Source organism: Cherax quadricarinatus, chromosome 22 (assembly GCF_038502225.1).
Source record: "Cherax quadricarinatus isolate ZL_2023a chromosome 22, ASM3850222v1, whole genome shotgun sequence".
Lineage (NCBI taxonomy): Eukaryota > Metazoa > Arthropoda > Malacostraca > Decapoda > Parastacidae > Cherax > Cherax quadricarinatus.
The window spans coordinates 34,523,651-34,536,866 of record NC_091313.1 but is presented as its reverse complement, the minus strand read 5'-3'; the positions used below and the strand labels follow the sequence as shown (position 1 = coordinate 34,536,866).

The 13,216-nt window shown below is 45.6% G+C and overlaps 1 protein-coding gene across 2 annotated transcripts in view; it reads right to left on the bottom strand.

The window, feature by feature from the left end:
* Window positions 1-997: 997 nt before the first annotated feature.
* LOC128689808 (UDP-glycosyltransferase UGT5) overlaps window positions 998-13,216 on the bottom strand; it is a 53,317-nt gene continuing 41,098 nt past the window's right edge. For both annotated transcript variants that reach the window (XM_053778296.2, XM_053778297.2), the window contains exon 8: window positions 998-1,778. In XM_053778296.2, the coding sequence (XP_053634271.1) occupies window positions 1,493-1,778 (286 nt within the window). In that variant the 3' untranslated portion in view covers window positions 998-1,492. The remainder of the gene's footprint in view (window positions 1,779-13,216) is intronic.

The window sequence follows — 13,216 nt, the reverse complement described above, 5'->3', positions numbered from 1 at the left end:
AGTGATGTGGTTGATGGGACAGGTGGTGTGGTTGATGGTACAGGTGGTGTGGTTGATGGTACAGGTGGTGTGGTTGATGGTACAGGTGGTGTGGTTGATGGGACAGGTGGTGTGGTTGATGGTACAGGTGGTGTGGTTGATGGTACAGGTGGTGTGGTTGATGGTACAGGTGGTGTGGTTGATGGTACAGGTGGTGTGGTTGATGGTACAGGTGGTGTGGTTGATGGTACAGGTGGTGTGGTTGATGGCACAGGTGGTGTGGTTGATGGTACAGCTGGTGTGGTTGATGGTACAGGTGGTGTGGTTGATGGTACAGGTGGTGTGGTTGATGGCACAGGTGGTGTGGTTGATGGGACAGGTGGTGTGGTTGATGGTACAGGTGGTGTGGTTGATGGTACAGGTGATGTGGTTGATGGGACAGGTGGTGTGGTTGATGGGACAGGTGGTGTGGTTGATGGGACAGGTGGTGTGGTTGATGGTACAGGTGGTGTGGTTGATGGTACAGGTGGTGTGGTTGATGGGACAGGTGGTGTGGTTGATGGGACAGGTGGTGTGGTTGATGGGACAGGTGGTGTGGTTGATGGTACAGGTGGTGTGGTTGATGGTACAGGTGGTGTGGTTGATGGGTATATGCAGTCAGGTTAATCTTTGCATTAACCATTGAAAGGTCTTACGCTGTTACATTGAAAGAAGAAAATCGTGGGAGGAGTATCAGTGACATGAACCAGTTCGTAAGTTCCCTACTTGGATATCAGTATTTCCTGTGTTAATATTGGTTTATCAGAGGTAAGATTGATCAGTAAATAGGAGAAGAGTTACCTAACGCGGGTTTCGGCCATATAATGACCCGCCTTCAGCTGTAGCGCAACACATATGGTAAATCATCTGGGTTTTCTCCTCAATATAATGATCAAGTGTCTTAAGAGTTTAACTCATCACTAAACATGGGAAATATTAAATGGAGACAGAACGCAGTTTATTACTCAAAGAAATAAACTCATTGGTTTAACCTTTATTAGTACATATATCTGAAGACTGTTATTAACTAATAAAAAGTTTTTAATCACCAATTCTATATTTTCTGACATCCTATCTTTAATTGTACATAAAATCATCGGCAATGGCCATCCTAATATTTCTGAAGGTTTACAAATGTTTTTGATATAAATTCCAAATATTTACAGTTTATGCTTCTTTGAATTCTTTCATCAGCTAGTTAATAGAATGTTGTTTCTAATCCTATAAAAAAATTCTAATTCTTCCAGCTACTAAGAAGTCAATCTCAGTTCGTCTAGCTTTAATGAAGCCTTTGGAAGATTCTAACTTCTAGATACTAGTAAGCTATTTCCAGTAGTTATACGAAAACTATTATTATTATTAATATAATCAAAAAGAAGCGCTAAGCCACAAGGGCTATACAGACTTATGCATTTTTAACTCATTTAGATACTAGAAAAACATTCTTAATATTTTTAGATACAAAGAAGACAGTCTAATCGTTCTTCTTCTTTGACTTGCCGTCTCTACGGAAGATTTTAACATTAACCACTCTGAAGATGCGACGCAGGAAGTAGAAAAGAATGAAGAAAGTGATGTGAAATAGGAAGAGGAGATCCAGCATGAGGAACTCCACCCAGGAGAGTTGAGCAGCCGGAGACCTGAGCTGGGTGGCTCCACGGTGACGAATGACATACTCCGTCCAGAACACTGCCAACTCCCTGGGCGGTGTTACTTGATCCCTGACACCCACCGACATCCTCGTAGCTTTCTCTTTGTATCTGCTTGTGATAAGTGAAGTGCCAGAAGAAAATAAATCATTAACAAGTTTTGTACTAAATGTGTTCAGTTTCATACAGGGCATTTTAAGCTATCTATCTATCTATCTATCTTAATCGCAGACAGGCGATCTTAACTATGCAAGACAAGCCACGAAGGACAGGGGGGTAGAAATCTATTGCTCAAGTACTTTCACACTTCTCAGTGCGTTATCAGTTGCTGTGCAGTGTTGCAAGGGAGCAACCACGGTTATCCTAAGGGTAACCGTGGCCGGTGACACCTACGCTACTCTGAGACCTCTCTCCCTGCTTTGGTTGCTACCTTGCAACATTGCACAGCAACTGATGACGCACTGAGAAGTGTGAAAGTACTTGAGCTATAGATTTCCACCCCCCCCCGTGGCGTATCCTGCATATATATATATATATATATATATATATATATATATATATATATTATTTTTTTTTTATTATCACACTGGCCGATTCCCACCAAGGCAGGGTGGCCCGAAAAAGAAAAACTTTCACCATCATTCACTCCATCACTGTCTTGCCAGAAGGGTGCTTTACACTACAGTTTTTAAACTGCAACATTAACACCCCTCCTTCAGAGTGCAGGCACTGTACTTCCCATCTCCAGGACTCAAGTCCGGCCTGCCGGTTTCCCTGAATCCCTTCATAAATGTTACTTTGCTCACACTCCAACAGCACGTCAAGTATTAAAAACCATTTGTCTCCATTCACTCCTATCAAACACGCTCACGCATGCCTGCTGGAAGTCCAAGCCCCTCGCACACAAAACCTCCTTTACCCCCTCCCTCCAACCCTTCCTAGGCCGACCCCTACCCCGCCTTCCTTCCACTACAGACTGATACACTCTTGAAGTTATTCTGTTTCGCTCCATTCTCTCTACATGTCCGAACCACCTCAACAACCCTTCCTCAGCCCTCTGGACAACAGTTTTGGTAATCCCGCACCTCCTCCTAACTTTCAAACTACGAATTCTCTGCATTATATTCACACCACACATTGCCCTCAGACATGACATCTCCACTGCCTCCAGCCTTCTCCTCGCTGCAACATTCATCACCCATGCTTCATACCCATATAAGAGCGTTGGTAAAACTATACTCTCATACATTCCCCTCTTTGCCTCCAAGGACAAAGTTCTCTGTCTCCACAGACTCCTAAGTGCACCACTCACTCTTTTTCCCTCATCAATTCTATGATTCACCTCATCTTTCATAGACCCATCCGCTGACACGTCCACTCCCAAATATCTGAATACGTTCACCTCCTCCATACTCTCTCCCTCCAATCTGATATTCAATCTTTCATCACCTAATCTTTTTGTTATCCTCATAAGCTTACTCTTTCCTGTATTCACCTTTAATTTTCTTCTTTTGCACACCCTACCAAATTCATCCACCAATCTCTGCAGCTTCTCTTCAGAATCTCCCAAGAGCACAGTGTCATCAGCAAAGAGCAGCTGTGACAACTCCCACCCTGTGTGTGATTCTTTATCTTTTAACTCCACGCCTCTTGCCAAGACCCTCGCATTTACTTCTCTTACAACCCCATCTATAAATATATTAAACAACCATGGTGACATCACACATCCTTGTCTAAGGCCTACTTTTACTGGGAAAAAATTTCCCTCTTTTCTACATACTCTAACTTGAGCCTCACTATCCTCGTAAAAACTCTTCACTGCTTTCAGTAACCTACCTCCTACACCATACACTTGCAACATCTGCCACATTGCCCCCCTATCCACCCTGTCATACGCCTTTTCCAAATCCATAAATGCCACAAAGACCTCTTTAGCCTTATCTAAATACTGTTCACTTATATATATATATATATATATATATATATATATATATATCAATAACAACACTGTGACTAGCCGAGGTGCTGCGCAAACCAACTCCAAGACTGAGGGACTGATTACCTCATTTGTATATAGTTCTACTGTCTTCAAATTATGTTCTAGAAGCTGTACTGATAAAACCACTGAATGGCGAAACGTCTACACTAAAGATACCCAGATGTTGCACATGTGTATGTGTCTAAATTTTCATCTTGTTGGTATTGCATGCCATTGTTGTATAACACGCTCACGCATGCTTGCTGAAAGTCCAAGCCTCTTGCACACAAAACCTCCTTTATCCCCTCCCTCCAGCCTTTCCTTGGCCGACCTCTACCCCGCCTGAAGACAGAGAACTTTATCCATGGATGGAAAAAAAGATAATCGTTCTAGAGAGTAGTGGTACCAACATTGTTATAAAGGTATGAAAGATAGGTTTTGAATATTTTATCGAGGATGAGGAGGCAGCGATGTCTTGTTGGAGGGAGATGTGTGGTATACTTATAATGCAGAGAATTCTGAGCATAGATATTAAGAGTAGTTGAGGAGTTACCTAAAGAATAATTCACAGGGTTGAAGAGGAGGTATTAAGGTGACTTGGGCATCTATAAAGAATAAAACCTGGTGACTTGAGATTAATTAATCACACAGTCAAACTCACCGTAAACTCTAGCAGTTCCGAATTTCTCACAGGTGGGGTTTCCCTAATTAAGAGAGGCAAACTATATCAGTGGTACCTCTGTCAGGTGTCTGTATCGACACTTACTTCCTTTGCACAGAGGCTGACTACCCAGGGCACTGGGATGGTGGAGACGTCACCAAGTGTGCTAGTCACGTGACCTTATGGTTACCAGTGTCACTCACTATGCCTGTACAGGTGTAGTGACTGACAGCGGTGAGCTCCCATACTGTCTTAGGGTGAGTCACAGTGCACGCTAACAAGAAGTCACGTTTGTGCCATGCTCTTGTGAATCCGTTGCAAATTTAGGATCCACTAATCGCTTACTCGGGTCTTCTGGGCTCTATACAGCGATCGGTTAATTTGCTGATAATAGCAGTGTCGTTAATTAAGGTCCCTCGAAGTGGGGCCTTAATTTGTATATAGTTCTACTGTCTTCAAATTATGTTCTAGAAGCTGCGTTGATAAAACCACTGGATGGCGAAATGTTTAAATTAAAGACACCCAGATGTTGCACTTGTGTCTAAATTTTCATCTTGTCGGTATTGCATACTATTGTTGCATAACACGCTCACGCATGCTTGCTGGAAGTCCAAGCCTCTCGCACACTAAACCTCCTTTAATTAATCGTGGAGTGTCACCCATTTGAAAATTCCACGAGGCTAGGCACTGGACAGAAGGTTGCAATATATGGCAAATGGTTTGAACACTGACAGTGTTCTAAGCTACTGGGACTGTCAGACATTGATTAAATAAAAATCATAGCCTTGTGAGACAGGATCAAATCTAAATTGAGCCTTGAAGGACACATATCTTAAGAACTGTAATATTACATTAGGTTCCCCATGAGCAAAGGTAAAGAGACAGAGGGGGATACTCTGGTTACTTACTCCCTTTACCCCTTAATGGGGATGTGTCTGGTTCTTCACCTTCCCCCCCCCCTCCCCGTCGTGTTATCAGGGGTAAAGAGTTGGTGGAAAATTCCATCACATGTGTAAGACGTCCTGTGTGTTAAAAAATAATGATGAACACTTCAATCACTGATGATAATATTATTCTAATGAGTAGGAATAACACACACACACACACACACACACACACACACACACACACACACACACACTCACTCACTCGAGTTATACGACAAGGCGACGTAACTAAGACAAGAGAGACAAGGGTTGGTAGATAACATTTTCTTGGACTGTAAGAAGGATTTTGACACAGTTTCTCACGAGAGATTAGTGCAAAAGCTGGAGGACCAGGCAGGTATAACAGGAAATGATCAGATAATACCAAATCGGAAAGCAACAACGAATCATGGTACGTGACGAGGTGTCAGAGTGGGCGCCGGTGACGAGCGGGGTTCCACAGGGGTCATTCCGGTGCTGTTTCTGGAATATGTAAAAACATGACGGAAGGGATGGATTCAGAGGTATCCCTGTTTGCAGACGATATGAAGCTAATGAGGAGAATAATCCAGTCGGATGAGGATCTGGAGGGACTACAAAGGGATCTGGACAGCTTGCAAGCCTGGTCCAGTAACTGGTTCCTGTAGTTTAATCCCACCAAATACATAGTTATGAAGATGGGGGAAGGGCAAACAAGACCCCACATAGAGTACAGTCTACGGGGTCAACGACTACATACCTCACTCAAGAAAAAGGTTCTTGGGGTGAGCATAATATCTAGCACATCTCATGAGGTGCGCATCAACCAAGTAACTGCTGCAGCATATGAACGAACGAACGAAAGTTCAGGTAAGATCCCAAATGGGATGAGCGGGGAAGACGGGACAGACGAAGAATAGTGCTGGAGAGGAGTGTTCTTAGTCGTAGAAATAGAGCCAGGGCTTAACCCAGCAGCAAAGGCGATCGTGGGACAGATATTGAAAAGAGAAATTCCGGTTCTTCTGTTGGGACTCCGGTGGGGTGAGCTGGGAGTAAGGGACTTGCGACGTTTAGAGCTAGAGAGGAGTGCAGAACTGAGTCATGTCTTAACCCAAAAAAGATAAGGCGAACGTGGGTCAGAGAATGGTACCTGTCTTAGAAGGTACCTGTCAGCGGATCCAAGGTTATTTGTAAGTAGGGTTAGGAGCAGGATCATGCAAGGAGTAGAAAAGGTTGTGTTGGTTTGTGGGTCTGCGAATGTCGAATGTCTTCGTCAAGGAGAGAGGTCCAGTAGTCATGTCGTGTCTCAAGTTTGTCTATCTGTCTGTCACTGAGCCTCTTCCAGTACAGATTCAGCGCAGGGACGTCTAACTGGGCATGGAGAGACTCCCTTGTGGCGAAGTCCTCCCATCTGACATCAAGCACCCAGCGCAGCGCCTTGTTCTGGACACGCTGCAGTTTAAGTAAGTTTGTTTTTGCTGCAAGAGAGAGGGCTAGAGGAGAGTAAGTTATCAGAGGACGTATTAGGGATTTGTAGAGGTGCAGTTTGGTGCGTTGAGAGGCATGTTTCAGCTTGTAGAGGCCCGCAAGGGCCTTACTAGCTATTGCATGCCTTGAGTGAATGTGTCCGTGTAAACGAAGAAGGTAGTCAAGATTAACGCCAAGGACAGTGACAGATTGCGTGATAGGGAAGTAAGTGCGGGTGTCAGCTGTTCTGAGTTCGACAGGTAATGGAGGATCACGTTTCCTGTAGTTAAAATACGTAATGCTGGATTTTGCTGCATTGGTTTTGATCCTCCATTTTTGTTCCCAGATGGCTATCCTGTCAACCTCATTTTGTGTTTTGTGTGTGAGTGTATCTATATTGGCATGAGTGATAAGTTGTGTAATGTCGTCTGCATAGGCTAGTGTGATGGAGTTGTGGTATACAGGTGTTGGAATGTCGTTAGTGTATAAAATGTAGAGGGTAGGGGAAAGGACAGATCCCTGGGGTACTCCAGCATTTAGTGTGAAGTAGTCAGAGTAACAGCCTTGGAATTTGATTCTCATGGTACGGCCGTCTAGGAAGTTGCAGAGGAGTTTACGAGTATTGAGAGGCAGGTTGAAGTTAGTGCAGAGTTTGTACTTGAGCCCCTCGTGCCACACAGTGTCAAAAGCTTTTTCAACGTCTTTTGCAACCAGGGCTGTCCTGTTTCTTTGTTTTGTGTTTATGTGGATGTAGTTGAGAATGATGTTAATGGCATCCTGTGTGAATCTGTGTGTTCTGAAGCCAAACTGGCCATCTGAAAGTAGAGAATTATGTTCCAGGTATCTGCGAAGGCGATGATTAATGAGTTTTTCAAAGAGTTTTCCTAAAGTTTCGAGGAGGCTGATAGGGCGATAGTTTCTAGGGTCAGAGTGGTCTTTATTGGGTTTAGGAAGGAGGATAGCAGTAGCAGCTTTGAAGAGGGAAGGGAAGTATCCAGAGGCAAGGGAGGCATTGAGGAGGTTTGTGTAGGCAGTAATGATAGAGTCAGGAAGGTGTTTCAGGATAATATGGTTTAGGCCAGAGGCACCAGGAGCCTTTGGAGGAAGGTGTCTGAGGAGAGTTTTAATGTCTGTGTTGGTGAAAGGAGTGTCGAGTTCTTGGGAGGAGGTAAGAGTGTCTAGATGTATGTGGCTGTCTGGCAAACCTAAGAATAGCGTTTCGACACCTCACTAAAGAATCATTCAAGACTGTACACCGTGTACGTCACGTCCATAATGGAGTTTGAAGCAACAGTTTGAAACCCACAGTTGGTCAAGCATGTCAAGTAATTAGAGTAAGTGCAAAGGTTTACGGCAATACTAGTTCCCAAAATACAGCAAATGTCGTACTAGGAGAGGTTAAGGGAAATCGAGCTGACGACACTGGAGGACAGGAAGGATAAGGGGGATATGATAACGACATATAAAATATTGAGAGAAATTGACAAGGTGGATAGGAACAGGATGTTTCGGAGATGGGACACAGCGACAACGGGTTACAATTCGAAGCTGAAGACTCAGATGAGTCTGATGGATGTTAGGAGGTATTTTTTTTCAGTCACAGAGTTGTCAGGAAGTGGAACAGTCTGAAGAGTGGAGGCAGGATCCATACATAGCTATAAGAAGAGGTATGATTAAGCTCATGGAGCAGGGAGTGGACCTGGTAGCGACCAGTGAAGAGGCGGGGCCAGGACCTATGAATCGGTGGGTTGATTGCGTTTTCCTAGACTGCAGGAAGGCCTTTGACACAGTTCCCAACAAGAGATTAGTGCAGAAGCTGGAGGATCAGGCGCATGTAACAGGGAGGGCACTGCAATGGATCAGGGAATACCTGACAGGGAGGCAACAACGAGTCATGGTACGTGAAGAGGTATCACAGTGGGCGCCTGTGACGAGCGGGGTCCCAGTGCTATTTTTGATATATGCGAACGACATGATGGAAGGAATAGACTCTGAAGTGTCCCTCTTCGCAGATGATGTGAAGTTGATGAGAAGAATTAAATCGGATGAGGATAAGGCAGGACTGCAAAGAGACCTGGACAGGCTGGACATGTGGCTTCTCGAATTCAATCCTGCCAAATGCAAAGTCATGAAGATTGGGGAGGGGCAAAGAAGACCGCAGACAGAGTATAGGCTAGATGGACAAAGATTACAGATCTCACTCAGGGAGAAAGACCTCGGGGTGACCATAACACCGAGCACGTCACCGGAGGCACACATCGACCAAATAACTGCTGCAGCATACGGGCGCCTGGCAAACCTGAGAATAGCGTTCCGATACCTTAATAAGGAATCGTTCAAGACACTGTACACTGTGTATGTTAGGCCCATACTGGAGTATGCAGCACCAGTCTGGAACCCACACCTGGTCAAGCACGTCAAGAAGTTAGAGAAAGTACAAAGGTTTGCAACAAGGCTAGTCCCAGAGCTCAGGGGAATGTCGTACGAGGAAAGGTTGAGGGAAATCGGACTGACGACACTGGAGGACAGAAGGGTCAGGGGAGACATAATAACAACATACAAGATACTGCGGGGAATAGACAAGGTGGACAGAGATAGGATGTTCCAGAGAGGGGACACAGGAACAAGGGGTCACAACTGGAAGCTGAAGACTCAGATGAGTCACAGGGACGTTAGGAAGTATTTCTTCAGTCATAGAGTTGTCAGCAAGTGGAATAGCCTAGAAAGTGAAGTAGTGGAGGCAGGAACCATACATAGCTTTAAGAAGAGGTATGGTAAAGCTCAGGAAGCAGAGAGAGAGAGGACCTAGTAGCAATCAGTGAAGAGGCGGGGCCAGGAGCTGAGTCTCGACCCCTGCAATCACAATTAGGTGAGTACAATTAGGTGAGTACACACACACACACACACACACACACACACACACACACACACACACACACACACACACACACACACACATGATCCTGCAGGAGAAAGCACGGCTGAGAGGCAAGCAGGAGTTCCGGAGTGTGTACCTCGACCGAGACAGAACACAGGACGAAAGGAAGACAATGAAAGAGAGAGTTCAAAAACGAAAGGAGAAATGGGAGGAAATGAAAAAGGAGAGCAGAATAACCCAGGATCAAATGGAAGGACAAGCGCACCCCCCAGAAACACCTGCAGAAGGACTCCAGCCACGACACCCCCAAGGCAACTGAACATTCCAAACCAACCATCACACACCGATCCCTCTGTTTCCACCCCCCCCGCACCACAGTTACAGTATTAGAACAGAAGTTGAAGGTTTGGTACACAAATGCAGATGGATTAACGAATAAACATGAGGAATGGCAAGAAAGAATCAATGAGAAGTCCCCAGACATCATAGCAGTTACAGAAACAAAACTCATGGAGACAATAACAGATGCAATCTTCCCACCAGGATACCAGATCATGAGGAAAGATAGAAGGGGTAGGGGGGGAGGTGGGGTTGCTCTGCTCGTAAAAAACAGATGGAAATTCGAGAAAATGGAAGGAATAGATGAGACAGGAGAAAGAGACTACATAGCAGGTACACTTCAGTCTGGGGAACACAAAGTGGTCATTGCAGTGATGTATAATCCACCACAGAACTGCAGGAGGCCAAGAGAGGAATATGAAGAGAGCAACAGAGCAATGGTGGACACACTTGCTGAGGTGGCAAGAAGAGCTCACTCCAGCAGAGCAAAGTTGCTGGTTATGGGGGATTTCAACCACAGGGAGATTGACTGGGAAAACCTGGAGCCACATGGGGGTCCCGAAACATGGAGAGCCAGGATGTTGGACGTGGTGCTGGAAAACCTCATGCACCAACATGTTAAGGACACTACCAGAGTGAGAGGGGAGGATGAACCAGCAAGATTGGACCTTGTGTTCACCCTGGGCAGCTCAGACATTGAGGATATCAAGTATGAGAGTCCCCTAGGAGCTAGCGACCACGTGGTTCTGTGCTTTGAATACATAGTAGAGCTGCAAGTGGAGAGAATAACAGGAGTAGAATGGGAAAAGCCTGACTATAAAAGAGGGGACTACATAGGGTTGAAGAACTTCATGCGGGAGGTCCAGTGGGACAGAGAACTGGCAGGAAAGCCAGTAAATGAAATGATGGAATATGTAGCAACAAAATGCAAGGAGGCAGTGGAAAGGTTCATTCCCAAGGGCAACAGTAACAACGGGAAGACCAGAACAAGCCCCTGGTTTACCCGACGGTGTAAGGAGGCAAAAACAAAGTGCAATAGAGAATGGAAAAAGTACAGAAGGCAGAGAACACACGAAAATAGGGAGATCAGTCGCAGAGCCAGGAATGAGTACGCACAGGTAAGGAGGGAGGCCCAGCGACAGTATGAAAATGACATAGCATCGAGAATCAAGACTGACCCGAAACTGTTGTATAGCCACATCAGGAGGAAGACAACAGTCAAAGACCAGGTGATCAGATTAAGGACAGAAGGTGGAGAACTCACAAGAAATGATCAGGAGGTATGTGAGGAGCTGAACAGGAGATTTAAGGAAGTTTTTACAGTAGAGACAGGAAGGGCTGTGGGAAGACAGCACAGAAGGGAACATCAAGAGGGAATATACCAACAAGTGTTGGATGACATACGAACAACTGAGGAGGAGGTGAAGAAGCTCTTAAGTGACCTTGACACCTCAAAGGCGATGGGACCGGACAACATCTCCCCATGGGTCCTTAGAGAAGGAGCAGAGATGCTGTGTATGCCTCTAACCACAATCTTCAACACATCCCTTGAAACTGGGCAACTACCTGAGAAATGGAAGACAGCTAATGTAGTCCCCATATTTAAGAAAGGAAACAGAAACGAGGCACTAAACTACAGACCTGTGTCTCTGACATGTATTGTGTGCAAAGTCATGGAGAAGATTATCAGGAGGAGAGTGGTCGAACACCTGGAAAGGAACAAGATTATAAATGAAAACCAGCATGGGTTCATGGAAGGCAAATCTTGTATCACAAACCTCCTGGAGTTTTATGACAAGGTAACAGAAGTAAGACACGAGAGAGAGGGTTGGGTAGATTGCGTTTTCCTAGACTGCAGGAAGGCCTTTGACACAGTTCCCCACAAGAGATTAGTGCAGAAGCTGGAGGATCAGGCACACATAAAAGGAAGGGCACTGCAATGGATAAGGGAATACCTGACAGGGAGGCAGCAACGAGTCATGGTACGTGAAGAGGTATCACAGTGGGCGCCTGTTACGAGCGGGGTCCCACAGGGGTCAGTTCTAGGACCAGTGCTATTTTTGATATATGTGAACGACATGATGGAAGGAATAGACTCTGAAGTGTCCCTGTTCGCAGATGACGTGAAGTTGATGAGAAGAATTAAATCGGACGAGGATGAGGCAGGACTGCAAAGAGACCTGGAGAGGCTGGACATGTGGTCCAGTAACTGGCTCCTCGAATTCAATCCAGCCAAATGCAAAGTCATGAAGATTGGGGAGGGGCAAAGAAGACCGCAGACAGAATATAGGCTAGGTGGACAAAGACTACAGACCTCACTCAGGGAGAAAGACCTTGGGGTGACCATAACACCGAGTACATCACCGGAGGCACACATCAACCAAATAACCGCTGCAGCATACGGGCGCCTGGCAAACCTGAGAATAGCGTTCCGATACCTCAATAAGGAATCGTTCAAGACACTGTACACTGTGTATGTTAGGCCCATACTGGAGTATGCAGCACCAGTCTGGAACCCACACCTGGTCAAGCACGTCAAGAAGTTAGAGAAAGTACAAAGGTTTGCAACAAGGCTAGTCCCAGAGCTCAAGGGAATGTCGTACGAGGAAAGGTTAAGGGAAATCGGACTGACGACACTGGAGGACAGAAGGGTCAGGGGAGACATGATAACGACATACAAGATACTGCGGGGAATAGACAAGGTGGACAGAGATAGGATGTTCCAGAGAGGGGACACAGGGACAAGGGGTCACAACTGGAAGCTGAAGACTCAGACGAGTCACAGGGACGTTAGGAAGTATTTCTTCAGTCATAGAGTTGTCAGCAAGTGGAATAGCCTAGCAAGTGAAGTAGTGGAGGCAGGAACCATACATAGTTTTAAGAAGAGGTATGACAAAGCTCAGGAAGCAGAGAGAGAGAGGATCCAGTAGCGATCAGTGAAGAGGCGGGGCCAGGAGCTGAGTCTCGACCCCTGCAACCACAATTAGGTGAGTACAATTAGGTGAGTACACACCAGTTTGCAGTATGCAGCACCAGTTTGGAACCCACACCTGGTCAAGGACGTCAAGAAGTTAGAGAAAGTACAAAGGTTTGCAACAAGGCTAGTCCCAGAGCTCACGGGAATGTCCTACGATGGAAGGCTGAGGGAAATCGGCCTGACGACACTGGAGGACAGAAGGGTCAGGGGAGACATGATAGCGACATACAAGATACTGCGTGGAATAGATAGGGTAGAAAGAGACAGGATGTTCCAGAGAGGGGACACAGAAACAAGGGGTCACAATTGGAAGCTGAAGACTCAGACGAGTCACAGGGACGTTA